Source organism: Harpia harpyja, chromosome 3, assembly GCF_026419915.1.
Source record: "Harpia harpyja isolate bHarHar1 chromosome 3, bHarHar1 primary haplotype, whole genome shotgun sequence".
Lineage (NCBI taxonomy): Eukaryota > Metazoa > Chordata > Aves > Accipitriformes > Accipitridae > Harpia > Harpia harpyja.
Window position 1 is genome coordinate 32,396,905 of NC_068942.1, and position 16,347 is coordinate 32,413,251.

Below are 16,347 nucleotides of genomic sequence, written 5' to 3' on the forward strand. Positions count from 1 at the left end.
TACCAAAGTGGCAATATTATCAAATACATTCATTATGAGACAACGTAAATAACAAATCAGTGATGCTGTTTAAGGCTCTATTACTTCTTAATTAACTCTGGCCATGATGCACAACTTCTGCGCAAAGTCATGAAGACCTCTATACTATCATATAGCGCCTGAAATTCAGCACTTTTCTCTTGATTTCTCCTTTGCAGCAGACACATACGAACATGCATGTGCTACAAAAGCATTACCAAGCACTACTAAATCAGCTGTACTTGCAGAACTTTCATAATATTTCAACATAATATTTCATAATATTTCATAATATTTCAACAACTACTTTTCACAAACAATACTGGAAGTGTGCTACTGTGTCACAACTTCTATTGAAATGTGCCTCTTCACTCTAGGTAAGTCTGAGGAAAATCATTAAAGGTTATCCTCCTAATTTGTGTGTTGTGGAACAGCTACCATTACCATCTTTAGATTTTTAAAAGTTTCCTTATGTACAATCCTTTCTTTAAAAGTGTATTGTTATAGTTTCACTGAAATGTAATTGATGATTATAGATTTGTTCCAGTGAAAACTACTAATTATCCAGCTACCGAGTGTCATACTCCAGTTATGCCTCTGGTATAACAGAATAACGTTAGATTGACCTCTGTGAAACATGCTGGATTTTTGGCCTTCATTTCCAAAAGACTCAATTTAATAATATTCCTAACACCTCTCAGCAGTGCACTATGCTGGCTAAAATTAGCTGAAACAGCTTATTAAATGTGGTTTCTCAAACTAAATTAGTAATCAAAACCCCACAACTTCAATCAGGAGCTTTGGAACAGGACAGAAATCACTAATCTTCTTTCATTCCTTACTCTGAAAATATGATGAACTTTAATTAAAAAAAAAGTATGTATTAAAACTAAAAACTAATGCAAACCTGAAATACTGCAATAAGTTAAAACACAGCAGTTCTATAGAAGATAGTTGTCCAAGGTCATGAGAGTGTTAAAATTTCTAAACCATGATTACAGAGGATAACATCAAGAAGTACTTCTTTACTATAAAGCAGCTATTGGCTTGAACAAAGCAATCTGGGTTAAATGAATTATATATAAAGATAATGTGTGTTCGTAAGAAAAAATTGCAGATTTTCCTCAAACTAAAAAGTCAGGTAGCCTACTCATTACAGTTCCTGCTGTTTTTCAGACTTCTCAGCTACACACACAACAGGCAAATTCCAGAAGTCCATGAAGCTTCTCAAAGGTATTTTAAATAGATGCAGATAATCCGCATACTTAGCCACATTTCTATAGAACACATTCATTGTTTTTAAATCCCACACAAGTGTTACCAGCTTTCAGCAAGAACATTATGCATCAACTGAAATAAGGATGTCTCTAGTTGCAGTTGTGTTAAAGAGTTCTAATGGAAATGTTCACATTAGAGTATCATGATTTTCACTGCACATTAAATAATTCCACAGACTCCAGTTATATACAAAATTAACAAATTAGAAAATTAGCATACTGGCAGATTCTTAAAGGAATGCATTTTTACTTCACACTGTTTGTTTACTAAACACTCATGGTCAACCTTGATATTAATGTGACATAGCAATATAAGGGTTTGAAAACATTTTTAAAAAGAAATCCAAATTGCCTTCATGTTATTCGATGCCATATTTTCTAGGGCTAAAATTCTGTGCATGATACAGGAGCACCAACTTTTAAATCCTGTGAAGAGTCTAATATTGTAAAACTAGCAATTGACCACTGAATTACTAACAGAAGAACATTCACATACAGTATTTATCATATGTGTCCTGACTAGATTTGATACCTCAAACATTCATACAATGAAGACTTTATTTTTGCCTGACACATTCTGACTTACCCTCATTTCAGTTCTCACTAACAAAAGAAAAATGAAAAAAAAACCCACAAATCACTATTTTACTTGTTTCAACAAAAAAATGTTGCAAAATGTTGTGGGAGAAAAGATTGATACGAAGAGAAAAAACAGTTCTGTGTATGGGACTAACACTTTGAATGAAAAGTCATGCTACTCTTTATGTGGGAAACAATTTTAAAATTCTCTAGCAGAAATTTCTTCAAATGCACATCACATGCTAAATTCCATTTAAATTTAATGAACTCTCAGCCCATAATGAACTTTTTTTTTCGTGCTGCCAGCACTTTTGATAGGGTTTCTGGTATTCTCCAGACAGAAGCAGATAAATTTAAAAATCCAAAAGGCTACTGTCCAAGCGTGCCACTAAACAATGCAAGAAAAGTTGTAAAAATCAGACTTTATCAGACTTACCGCCAGTGCTTTAGATAACTTTGTTCTATAGTTATTCAAAACAATTACATCAATCTCCTTATGTGGCACATATGCAAAACCGTCTTTAATAAACACTCTTCTGGCTCTAAACAGATCCACAGCATCTGCAAGTCCAACCTGAGAAAGAAGAAAAACCCACATTGCAGAAGAGTAAAATAACGCAATAACAATGTTTACAACCCTAAGACTCAAGATGGACCAGTAAAGCATTAAGTCATTCTCTCAAAGATTTTGAAATTAAATGTTGGCATTGGAATAGCTGATCATTATTTTGGTGGGAAAATATTGTTTGCTTACAGAAAGTCATGCAACTAGGCAAAACAAGCTACTTTAAAGTTTGTATCTATGATTATTAGCCCAATTATGTAGCTTTGCAACACTTACTGATTTGTTATTTGACAATGGACTTCTGTTGCCTTTCTGTTTCAGAAATCTTGAAATATTTGATTCATGTAAGCTATTTATAAAAGATCTTGGAACCCAACCAACTTCACTCCAAAGAAGAATCAGTGGGCTACATTAGATACTTCTTTCCTCTCCCCTCGCTCTCTTGCAAAAACAATTTCAGACTAATACAATCAGACCAAACCTAGTTTCAGCAACAGATGTTCGAGAGTGTCTCCACCCTGAATGGTCTGTCAGCCAGGCAAGTTAAGCCATTTGTCTGGTAAACATTAAAACTTAAGACTGTTTTTGTGGTGAAAGACAAGGGATGGCAGAAGAGGACAGAAGACATTAATAGCCATTTAAAGCTTCCTTCATTCTCCCAGCCCCTCCCTCTACCCTTATACAGACATGAAGAAGAACTCTCACTAGTCTCAGTTAATGTAGATACTTTGATTAACAGTTAGCAATAGTATTACACAAACTTAAAATCAGTAACTCCAAGTCTAACTGAAAGAGAATGAATGCAAATCTGTGGAACTTAGCAATTTCTACTTACCTTATAGAACATTTGTTCTTTTACTTTAGTCATTCCAGGGGTTGATGTACACAGCTCATTTGCCAATTCATTTTTCAGGTCTTCACTAATCTAAAATTAAGAGCTTATTTTAAAACTGCTGACATACTTTAGAATAAGGCTTTTTTTTCATTAACATGAGCTAAAAGATTACTTAATCTGTAAATATATCATCACTTTAGTTGACAAGGGAGAAAGAATTACATACTCAGCAAGTGACCACTAATAATTAATTAAGCAGAAACCAGCAAAACACTAACGGTCAATAGTGTTAAATAACCTTCCTTCTGAAGCAGTAATGCAGATTTTAGAATATAGTAATTTTAAACATTGACACAAGAACAATAAAACACAATTTTTAAAAGTCAACCTCTTCAAAATGAAACTTGTGACAATCCCTGCTCATATCTAGATTTACTGTATGCATTAAACAAAGCATGATGACTTAATGACAATTAGTAAGGCCTTAAACAACTTTGTCAGATGTTTAACAAAAACATCAGTTGCAGCTGATTTTTAAATCCAGACTTCAAAAAAATGACATATCATCTTACATACATGGATTTCTCTCTCTCTCCTTTTTTTTGAGGAGCAAGAACAATGGTATACTTATTGGTCTCTAAATGTTAGCGCTTTTCCAGTTCTTGGAGCAGGTAAGTTAAGCAGTAGTGCTCAAATTTAACAACTTAAAGTATTTAAGCCAAAATTTCTAGCTTGAAAAATCATGGACAATGTTACATTTCCTAATGTAAAAACTTAAATACTGCATATACATAAATACATATATTATACTTTTTGACTATTTAATAACGCACCAAATGCAGCAGAAAAGCCAAACTTAAAATTAGCGTATTGTAATGATTTTACTAGTCAATAAATCATTTGGGGTTTTTATTCAACGGAAAACAATTAACAACAGAACTTGAAATCAAATCGTTCTGTTTCACATCATGATTAAGCTCAGGCTTTAAAACCTGAAAAAAGTAATAAATAAAAAAAATTTAAAATCATAAATAATCCACTCTGATAAAACAGATCATACATGCTGGTAATCCAGCAATGATACCTAGTAACTTAACTACATGCAACAACAGTCTTAAATACTTGCACAGTATGTTCTTGATAAAGTATAACGGAAGCAGTCCCTGACTGAAAGGGATTAAATGTTAAGGAACACAGAATACCCTCCCAAAACATAGATGGACACCAATGTCACCAGAGTATAACACATCGTGTGACACTGCTCTCCATAACCTGGATGTGTGCTCCAATGCCCACGGAGAGGTGATATAGGGCTGCAGTCAAGATAGCTTTTAGGGACCAGTCAGGAACCGAGCCAAGGCTATCCCATGCAGTAGATACCCAGACCCCAAACGCAAGACATAAAAGACTTTCTTTCTCTCCATGGAAAGGCACATATGTGCACAAGCAGTTCAGTTTCCTCTCTGAATGGGGCAGAATATCTAATTTGCTGACTAACACTTCTACGCAGTTAAATGGGCATTTAAACAAAACTTTTTTCCCTCCTCCCAGTTGAAAAACTGAGAAAATGAACCAAAACAAACACTTTTCTTGGAAGTCATAGGAAGGACCCTTTAATTTCAAACTTGGAGGAATAGCTCAGCAAATCCCCTCTATGAAAGTGATTTGACAGATGCATATGAAATGGCCAAGGCAGTGATGTCTAGAAGGCTTAAGGTTACCCTGTCCGCATCTTGATGTAACCTGTAGTACTCTCTCAGGAAAATCAGCTTTAAAAACTAATAATAAAGCTGCCAGCAAGGCAGAAGAATGTAACTTTGAAGACAGAGGAAATACACAGTAGCATTATATTTCTGCATATGAAAATCTAATGCTCAGGGAAAAACAGCCTGTAAGGAAACCATTTTTTCTTTAACAAAGTAGCTGTATCAAAACAATTAAATGTGTTTGTACAAATGATACGAGAAACCACTTTCTATAAAGTACTCTCACTAACAATCTTGTTCTTGTTAGTCTTTGAAAGATTCCTGCTTTCCAAACATGACACCCTGGAACTATATACAAATTTCACAGTGCTACCAAAACCCTGGTACTCCTTCCAGATGATACTTTTCTAGCTTAAGTAAGTATAAATCGAAGTCACCACATCAGCCTGCAAGCTTGCCTTTCACCTAGTGTAGGCCAAAGTTCTAATTTTAACTCCAGAATAGTGACTTCCATTTTTCAAATTTAACAGTTTTATGCGTTCTCAGTTGAAATTGCTTAAGTGACCCCAGTCCACCATGTCATTCCAAACCCTCGGTGAAACTGTCTTCGAATAAAAACAGTACAACATATTGTACAGCTATTGTGGTTACAATTGCATCATTTGTTTTAGGATATCTCCCTAAAAAAATCACCAAACCAAGCCAAGGATAGGGTTTTTTTACAGAAAGCTATTAAAGCAGTCCAGTGACTGTTTTACAGACAGGCTTGCAATACTGGGGGGAGAATGAGAATAGGGAAAGGCAAGGATTCCTTGCTTATTTGTTTTTCAAAAAACAATTAGCTCATTGTCATCAGCAAAACCATTTTATTCAGTATTACATTTAATTTCAAGGAGATTTTATCTTTTAATATACACATAAAATAATTATACTGACTCCAAACTTCACAAGCTGTCTAGATCCTTCTTTATTAATAATTTGACCATATCAAGCTTGTACAAGTATAAACTCACAGTGATTTTAGATTTTCTTGCATCTCACTAGCAAAAAATTTAACACTGTTGGGGTAAAAGTGATCCTGGCGAAACCTCCAGAAAAATAGGTTAATGGTCCATGATTAAAGATTTGGATAAGACTGTGGACAGTATTACCGAAAATACAGTTTCATCAGAAATTGTACTTTTTTAAACAATATTCATCATATAAGTAATACTTATAAAGCTGTTAAATAATTTACTTCTTACAACCTCAAGTATCTTATAGGTTAGGGAAACCTTCAGCAGCCCTATAAACACTTTGCTCCTTGCCTTTTCACCAAATTCGCATTGTCTTCATGTTTTCAGCTAATAGAGAGAGAGGAAGAGGGAACAAGGATAACCCCAGCCCCTAACTAAAGCTGGGAGATGACTCCAGAATGCATTTAAAAATAAAATTTGCTTCCCTAAAGACTGGAACATTAACAATAATCTTGCATTGGCATTAAGGATTTCACCACTTTCACGTAAAATTGACAGAAGATGCAATGCAATGAAAATAAGCTCCTTAAAGTCTAAACTCAGACTCAAGCTTTCAGTTAGGTCATGCCTGTACCTCTGTATACAGAACATGATGAAACATGTATCCCAAGTTTTCTTGGTTCATGGAAGCTGGAAAAGCTTTTTTTTTTTTTTTACTTTCTTTTTGCTTTTCTTTTTTTTGCCTGTCTTTTTTTTTTTTTAATTTTAATAAGAACACTACAGTTTGTACATTTAATAATTTCATCTCTAAAATGGCACCCGCAAGAACACATTCCGGTAATCATTAAAAAATTAGACACAATTAAATACAGCTTTTAGGACTCTAATCAAGATTGGAAAGATAAACAGACTGCTTAACTTTTGACAGCGCTCTATGATGTTCACCAGATAAAATACTGTGATGTTCAAAGTATTTAAAAAAAAAAAAGAAAAAAAAGAAAAAAAAAAACCCAGAATTCTTCTGAGGGTGTCATCGGGTGCTCATCTGACCTTCCACACTGAACTGATTCAACTCACTCCACAGAAAACAATTCACTAGTTCTGCCTCGTTAGTTTGTTGCCAGTTTAGTAAACTGAAACTACTTATCACCAAGTTAGTCTTTGCTTTGCACAAGCAAAGAACAATAACACCAGGAGCAGGATCTTCCCTTTTCAGTGACAGTGGGTCACATATCGCAGCTTGAAACAACTCAACACTTCATCGTAAGTTTCTAAGACTTAGAAAAATTAGATAAATCAAGACATAAAAAGGGAAGCCTTGAGAGAAAAGGAAGGAATCAAGGATTTGGGACAAGTTGCATTATTTCTAGTTTTCTTGCTTTCTACGTGCAGTTTATTCATTGATTTTTAATCACAGAATTGCCCTGGAAACACAAAGACACATAAATTTAGATTAAAATATTAATAATTTAATATGTAAGGCTTGGTTAAACAAACACTGGTAGTGAGGCAGTCCAAAAACTTCAAAATAAATCTGATATCCCTACTCTGTTTTAATGAAGAGATGAAGATGCATGCACACATTATACTACTATACATGCACAAATACTTAATTTTGCCATTTATAAATCTCCTAGTAAGGAACAACTCAGTGCACAAGTCTTTTCTTTTTCCAAGACTCCGCTTCAGTTATTCGCATGCACACATCACTGCTGTCCTTAGAAAGTGAACTTTTTAAAACTTGCTTTTAGTCACTGAGCAGCTGGTACTCAAATGGTACAACACCCTTCTCAAAAAGAGATGGTGTCAGTCTCAATACAGCGCTGTATTACAATTTTAAGTATGAAGCAGACAAAACAATAATTGCCTAGTCAATCTTCTCCATTGCCACACATCACAGTACAAAGCTAGAACTAGAATACAAAAATATTAACCTAGATAACGTTAAATTTAAGAATATAAATTTAAAGTGTATTCAGCCAGTTAATGAATACTAGTTTGATGAAGGAAAGGACATCATTCCCAGCGGTCCTACCAATTAAAAGCATGAAGAGCCTTAAATAAAACATTCCAGAGGCTCACAAATCTGTTTTTCACAAATCTGATGATGTTTCTTAAAAATATATCAATTCCATTTTGGCCAGGCAAAAAAGAATTAAGAAGAAAATTTTATTTTCCATAGTACTACAAGTTACTATTTTAGCTCAAGTTCAGGTTGCTGGCATCCCTAAAAATATAAAGGGCTGCACTTGGAATTATTATGTATTCTTATCCATCCACTGAAATGCTGTTTGGGCTTTTTTTAAAGTCACGAGTGGGCACAGAAAGGACATTTTATGGATCTTCCTCAACCATGCAGCTAATTCATGGTTACCATAATCACAGAGAAACTCTGTGACACAGGTCCAGTTGGCTACATTCCTGACAAACATTTCCCTACATCCATGAAAAGGAAAGCTGAACAAAACAGTTACTACACATTACTCTCAAATCATCACACATGCGTATTAGAGTTGCACATGACTGAATAGCTAACGGAAGGTCCTCGTGAGAAATACAGCAACACGTTTCCTTCCATTTACAAATCAGGACGCTAACGCCGGACTCAATTTTACAGAAACTTGTTCACAAATGTTTCTCTAGATTCAATCACACAATTAACAGGGAAGAGTATTTCAATGTTTGCAGACCATTTTATGAAGCTTACGTCCAAAGCAGCAGCTAGTAAATTCTACTTGCAGTGTAATTACATCCTGCACAAACTATCCTATCAGCTTTTATGCTGCTGTACTAAGGAACAATATAAATATTTCCAAACTTACTGCATTTGCTGCTATGTGAAGAATAAATTCATTTTGGAAACATTCTTAACCTCAACCACTACAAAAGAATTTAACACCTTGATTATCCAAAGAATTTATTTTCTTCTTGAATAACATATGGATATCATTTTTAAAAATACACCATTATTTCCCAATTTTCTCTTCCCTTATGCCCCAAAAGAATATCTAAAGTATTCATAGAAAAAGAGAGGACACTTGATAACACCATTAACCTTGTCTACACTAAGTTTCTCCCAGGAATCCAAAATTACCGATTGCTAAGAACTGAAGATCTACAAGGATCAGGTTAGGACTTGCTATTCCTTCATCATTTCCAAACCATTAGATAAATGGCAGTCAAGTGTGACCTCATCAACTACTGAGTACTAGAGCACATTATCACAGAAGGAGTGTGGGTACCCTTCCCACCTCTATCATAAGCTGAAGAAACCGGTGTAGAAGATACCTATTCTCCACTGCGTTTCTGGTATAGCTGCCATTTCATATTACTTTAGAAATCCAGGGTTGCAGCAGAACACCTACCTCAGGACTCAGACTGTATTCCAAATGTTATCTGGATGTTTTCAGCAAGATTAGGAGGAAGAAAATTTTCATTCATCATCGCATTTTTATTACAGCCTTTTTTGCAATTTTTATTTCAAAGCACGTAACTTCTTCAAAGTAGGAACAGAATGTACTTCAAACCAGAAATAGCATGTACAGTACCCAGTACAGAAGGATTCAACATTACAGTGGACTCAAAAGGTCCTATTTAACTCAAATGATGAACCACACAAAGCTATTTAGTAAGAATCGTAGTGCTCTAGTGCACTAAAGGGGGCATAAGTAACTGTACAGTTTAAGTTTGACTTTAGTTTCACAAGTCAATTTTAAGCAATAAAAGCTATCTTCTAAGGGTCCATTTAGATGTCTGCAGATAATCAGCATCTGTTTCTAATCAAAGCAAGATGATTACCAAATTAAAACTTTTAATTAGCATTTTGCATCATTTACAAACTGTTGTTCATTATGTTTATGAAGGTGAAAAGGGTCATACCAAGTAGCTATATGTTCTTCAAGCACATTTATTACTTCATTCCACTGTTTTATAGAACATCATCAACACCGTATGTGCAAATCATAAAATCATACAATGGTTTGGGTTGGAAGGGACCTTAAAGACCATCTAGTTTCAAGCCCCCTACCATGGGCAGGGACACCTTCCACTAGGCCAGGTTGCTCAAAGCCCCATCCAACCTGGCCTTGAACACTGCCAGGGATGAGGACAACCTCTCTGGGCAACCTCTTTCCAGTGCCTCACCACCCTCACAGTGAAGAACTTCTTCCTTACATCTCATCTAAATCTACCCTCTTTCAGTTTAAAGCCATTACCCCTTGTCCTATCACTACGTGCCCTTGTAAAAAGTCCCTCTCCAGCTTTCTTGTAGGTTCCCTTTAGGTACTGGCAGGCTGCTATAAGGTCTCCCTGGAGCCTTGTCTTCTCCAGGCTGAACAACCCCAACTCTCTCAGGCTGTCTTCACAGGAGAGGTGCTCCAGCCCTCTGATCATCTTCGTGGCCCTCCTCTGGACCCACTCCAACAGGTAAATGTCCTTCTTATGTTGGGGGCCCCAGAGCTGAATGCAGTACTGCAGGTGGGGTCTCAGGAGAGCAGAGTAGAAGGGGAGAATCACCTCCCTCGACCTGCTGGTCACGCTTCCTTTGATGCAGCCCACGATACGGCTGGCTTTCTGGGCTGCAATGCAAACGCAGATCGCCGGCTCCTGTTGAGCTTCTTGCCAACCAACACTCGCAAGTCCTTCTCCGCAGGGCTACCCTCAATCCAGTCTCTGCCCAGCCTGTATTTGTGCTTGGGATTGCCCCGACCCATGTGCCCGACCTTGCACTTGGCGTTGTTGAATTTCATGAGGTTCGCATGGGCCCCCCTTTCAAGTCTATCAAGGGCCCTCTGGATGGCATGCCTTCCCTCCAGCGTGTCGACCACACCACACAGCCTGGTGTCATCGGCAAACTTGCTGAGGGTGCACTCGATCCCGCTGTCCATGTCACTGACAAAGATGTTAAACAGCGCCGGTCCCAATACCGACCCCTGACAAATGCCGCTCGTCACTGCTCTCCACTTGGACATGGAGCCATTGACTGCAACCCTTTGAGTGCGACCATCCAGCCAATTCCTTATCCACTGAGTGGTCCATCCGTCAAATCCATGTCTCTCCAATTTAGAGAGAAGGATGTTGTGCGGGACAGTGCCAAATGCTTTGCACAAGCCCAGGTAGATGACGTCCGTGGCTCTTCCCTTATCCACCAACATTGTAACCCCATCGTAGAAGGCCACCAAATTTGTCAGGCACAGTTTGCCCCTTAGTGAAGCCATGTTGGCTGTCACCAATCACCTCCTTATTTTCCATGTGCCTCAGCACAGCCTCCAGGAGGATCCGCTCCATGATCTTGCTGGGCACAGAGGTGAGACTGGCCTGTAGTTCCCTGGGTCTTCCTATTTTCCCTTTTTAAAAGTGGGGGTTATGCTTCCCCTTTTCCAGTCAGTGGGAACTTCCCTGGACTGCCACGACTTCTCAAATATGATGGACAGTGGCTTGGCCACTTCATCTGCCAGTTCCCTCAGGACCCGTGGGTGCACCTCATCAGGTCCCACAGACTTGTGCACCTTCAGGTTGCTTAGGTGGTCTCGAAGCTGATCCTCTCCTACGGTGGGCAGTTCTTCATTCTCCCAGTTCCTGCCTTCGCCTTCTGTGACGTGGGCGGTGCGGCTGGAGCACTTGCCGGTGAAGACTGAAGCAAAAAAGTCATTGAGTACCTCTTTCTTCTCCATGTCCCAGGTAACCAGGTCTCCCATTTCCTTCTGGAGAGGATTCACATTTTCCCTAGTCTTCCTTTTATCACCAATGTACCTATAGAAGCTTTTCTTGTTGCCCTTGGCATCCCTGACCAGATTTAATTCTGGCAGGGCTTTAGCTTTCCTAACCTGTTCCCTGGCTGCTCAGACAATTTCTCTGTATTCCTCCCAGGCTACCTGTCCTTGCTTCCACCCTCTGCAGGCTTCCTTTTTGTGTTTGAGTTTGTCCAGGAGCTCCTTGTTCATCCATGCAGGCCTCCTGCAACTAATAAACACATGCAACTAGAATTACTGCAGCAAAATGCTAGTTTTCTCCATGACTAATAAAAAGTCATGCTTATAGTTCAAGGATCCATTAGAGAAGGATAAATAAAGAACAACCCTCATCCATCCTGCCAGTGCACAAAAAAATGGCAAGTGCCTGTTCTCCCCTCCTTACAGGCAACGCTTCTCCCTCTTAGATTTATGAAATGTGTTTATATTCTCCTGTGAATCAAGCTTTATTAAAAAAGTCTGTAAGAGAATACTACAATTCATTTTAAGCCTAAATGTTTTAATTAAACCTCACCCCATCCACCCATCCCTCACAATGTTAGCTGACTAGAATGCTCAGGTTGCTTTGCAATCAACCCAATTATTTTGGGTTGCAGCCAGTTAGTAAGACTGCTTTGCAAAAGACATTACTTTGCAAACAGACCTGCCAGTCAGCCTACCAAATCCTCAAACTGCAGTACAATGGCCTAAAGAGTACTACCTACTGGTTGAACCGGATTCCTACACTACTAATACTTTTGAGGAAAGAGGTCTCCCTAGGATTTTATTCCCCTAATACGTAACTACAGTCAACTACAAGAGGTAGATATAAACCTAGATATTAATGGAGTTTTTTTTTTATCTGGCACAAATAACAATTTTAAAAAAGGAACAGCCAACTCTGTGACAAAGCCGCAACTTGGTTTCACTTAAATCTGTCTTCTGAAACTCAAATCATTAAACTGAGAAATTTATTACTTCCTTTGAAATTAAGTACTTTAGGATGAGAGTAACCTGTTACATTTTTATAGTGCTAATGGTATACATGTTTCGCTGAATTACTTAAACTCTAGCATTTAAAAAAAACCCAACTACTCCTAGGCCTTTCCACATACAATTTTGTTTTCTATTATGACTTTAAGCATGGAGTTAAGTAACAGAATACATATTTTTAGCTTACTTTGGCAATAAGGCACTATTTCCCAATTAGACATGCATCACTTCTGACATTTGCTGTCACCTCTAAGACAAGCATCATTGGTTTTCAAGCAAAGGGACAAATACAAGATTCAAGTAGCAGGAAATTACAATGAAATTCAGAAGCATTTCCTTCACAAGTGCAAACTGCAGCGTACTTGGATATAGCTACCACTTTAGCTTGTGTCCTGGTTTCAGCTGGGATGGAGTTAATTTTCTTTCTAGTAGCTGGTACAGTGCTATGTTTTGGATTCAGTATGAGAAGAATGTGGATAACACTCTGACGTTTTCAGTTGTTGCCAAGTAGTGTTTAGACTAAAGTCAAGGATTTTTCAGCTTCTCATGCCCAGCCAGCAAGAAGGCTGGAGGGGCACAAGAAGTTGGGAGGGGACACAGCCAGGGCAGCTGACCCCAACTGGCCAAAGGGATATTCCATACCATGTGAGGTCATGCCCAGTATATAAACTGGGGGCAGTTGGCCTGGGGGGCGGGTCGCTGCTCAGGAACTAACTGGGCATCGGTCAGCGAGTGGTGAGCAATTGCATTGTGCATCACTTCTTTTGTATATTCCAATTCTTTTATTATTATTGTTGTTATTTTATTATTGTTATTATTACCATTAATATTTTCTTCCCTTCTGTTCTATTAAACTGTTCTTATCTCAACCCATGAGTTTTACTTGTTTTTTCCCTGATTCTCTCCCCCATCCCACTGGGTGGGGGGAAAGTGAGCGAGCAGCTGCATGGTGCTTAGTTGCTGGCTGGGGTTAAACCATGACAGCGTGGTGTAAGTTTCCACACAGTAAAATTAGGCTCTAGACAGTTTCCACTTGTAAGCATTTTTCCCCATCCTGTTTGGGAAAGGAAGAAATATTATTTGATGCCTCTGAAACACAAAGCCATAAACCCAATCAGAGGAACATTTTGGTTTATACACCTGGTACCAAAATGGATAATTATAGTCACAGCCTTTTAGTGGCTAGACATGATAGTGAGTATTTTCTTTTGCCTATATCCTTACTAAGGAAACAAACCAGTCCCATTCTCATAAATCCAAATCTGACTTCAGGATCTTCCATACCCAATAAAGGCAGTCATAAAACATTTTTTCAAGAAGCTAAACTACAAATATTTATACAACTGCCCCACTACTGAGATACATGCTTTTGAAGAAAGCATAATAGTGATATCAGTAAGTCTCTCATAGGAGTGCTCTGATCATAAAAATGGAAATTAAAGAATTTTAATTTCTACTGCTTAAAGCCGCTAAAAAAGCACTTCAACAGCAACATCAAAGAGCTACTTTGGAAAAAAAATTAACTCTAACACTAATGCATTTTGCTCTTTCCTTTTATTTTGCAGTTCTTTCCTCTCAAATGCTGGCAGATGCACTACAGAGCGTTAGCTCCCCCAACTGACTATTCCCATCTGCTGTTCCTTCCCCATTACTATGATCCAAAGCATTTTATTAAAACAATGTGCTTTATAACAGCATTAAAAAAATTAAGATGGCCAATTTTGCAACAACTGGCAGTTACCCAAAAATAAGGCATCTAACCTAGAAGTTATAAAGTCAAAATATTTATTTTAAACTTCAAGAGGCTTTTCAGAGGTGAAGAAGTTCTAAGATAATTTAAACAGGATTTTTTATGCTCTGTGGAGAAGAAACAGCAACACAGAAAGATGTATTCAAGAAGAAATATACTACACTTTGAAGTTTACTTCTTCTGCACACTGCAGAAAGATAACACAGAACAGAAGCATTGCAGGGAATCTAAATTCAATTATACATCATCCTTATACCACTGATAAAGACATGATAATAACTATTAATTTTCATTTCTTGTGGAAGCAACAAAGAGGAAATACGTCTGTTTCAAGGAACGAACAGTCTGAAGATAAGATGAAGGAACAGTCACAGGAAATCAGAACAGTCAAGATGGTGACTGACCATCACTGGAAAATAAATTTAAGATAAAACTTTACATTCTATTCCACTCCACATTCCAGTATATCAAGTTAAACTCCTGGAAAGGTACAGCAACAACGTAACAGCCCACGTGGATCTGTCAAAAAACAAATTGTGTTAAGCCAGTCTCACTGCCTTTATGACAGTGCAACAGACCTCAAGGATGAGGTAGTGAATACAGAGGCGCTGGGGACTTTGCAAGCAAAGCTGTGGAGTTTTTATGCACAAGGCAAATGAAACAACCGTCATCTTCAAAGTGCTACTGAAAGAGTCAAAGGCAAAAAGAGAAGAAATATATAGCATTTTGAAAGCAACCACCGAACTTTTTGGTCCACATGAACGGAAGACAGACCCTTCAACAGTCCCCAGAGAGAGACAAAGTCTGACTGGTTAAGATGAACAAGTTTCATGGCAAGTTTGCGCAAAAACCAAGTGGAAAGTAACGAGAAGTTCACTGGATCTTCCAAATCAATACAAGATGTATCACCAACCTACAGAGAACTTCAGGTGCAGATGCTGAAAGGGTAGATATTTCATTTGAAGTCTAAGAACAAGTGGTAGGTCTTGGACAGCTAAAATTATGCAAGGCAAAGCAGAAAATGGGTGAAATTCAGAATAAGGGCTTCGAAGGAGACACTTCTGACAGTGCCAAGAAGTAAATGGTGTTCTAAGGAAAAGTACAGCTTTGCTACACTAAACATAAGCTAGGAGAACATCCACCAAAAGAGAAAGTGGAAAAGATAAGACTCAGTGAAAGCAAAGAGCTAATAGCAAAAAAGTATTTTTAACTATCAGGTAAGGGTTGAGACCATAGTAACAGTGATACCACACATCCATGAAAAAGAAGAAAATTTGAAGAACTGAATCCTATTGCCCTCACCACAGAAACAGAACACAGAAAGGGTAAGTTAAAGAATGTAATCAAAATATCCACAGCCATACACAGTGAGAGAAGAGAAGCATGACTGAGTAGACTAGAAAGTAGTTTCAGTAGAGGAAGAAAAAGCTGTATCTGAGAAACACCAGAAGGACCTGAAGTTGAAGTTAGGACAAAGAAAAAGCAAGCATTAAAAATGCTACAGGCAGTTAATTTAGTGATGAAGTATTGAATACAATATTGGCAGGAGAGCTCATTACTTGCAGACAGACAGTGAATTGTTAAATTTAAATCCTGTCAAAAGAAAGATTATGAACAGCTCAAGTGCATTATCAGTTTCACTGAAGCAGACTATGGCGTGGAAGAATCTCCCAGAATTTAAGAGCAAAATTAGGCATTGCTTCTGCTGAGATTTGTACACAGGAAGTACGAATGCAAGATGCTGAGATGGATAAGTTACAGAGGGTTACTTTCTGATAGGAGGACTAGACTGATTTGAGAAACAGGAGAGAACAGCGAAATGAGCATGGCAGGCCTATTCCAGGAATTAAAAGTTAAAGGTCCCAGAATACGTGGCAGTTGTATAAAAATGAATTAGATAACTGATAGTTCCTATATGAAAAGTTCTATGAAAAGGCAA

The 16,347-nt window shown here is 37.7% G+C and overlaps 1 protein-coding gene across 3 annotated transcripts in view; it reads right to left on the minus strand.

Annotated features, from left to right (window-relative positions):
* The window catches only part of PRIM2 (DNA primase subunit 2), a 132,030-nt gene that overhangs the window by 99,464 nt on the left and 16,219 nt on the right, over window positions 1-16,347 (minus strand). For 2 of the 3 annotated variants that reach the window (XM_052781835.1, XM_052781834.1), the window contains exons 5-6: window positions 3,275-3,364; window positions 2,311-2,448 (exon numbers count right to left, since the gene is read on the minus strand). In XM_052781835.1, the coding sequence (XP_052637795.1) occupies window positions 2,311-2,448; window positions 3,275-3,364 (228 nt within the window). Of the gene's footprint in view, window positions 1-2,310; window positions 2,449-3,274; window positions 3,365-11,280; window positions 11,898-16,347 lie in introns of those variants that run through there. The other variant, XM_052781836.1, reaches the window with a different exon arrangement.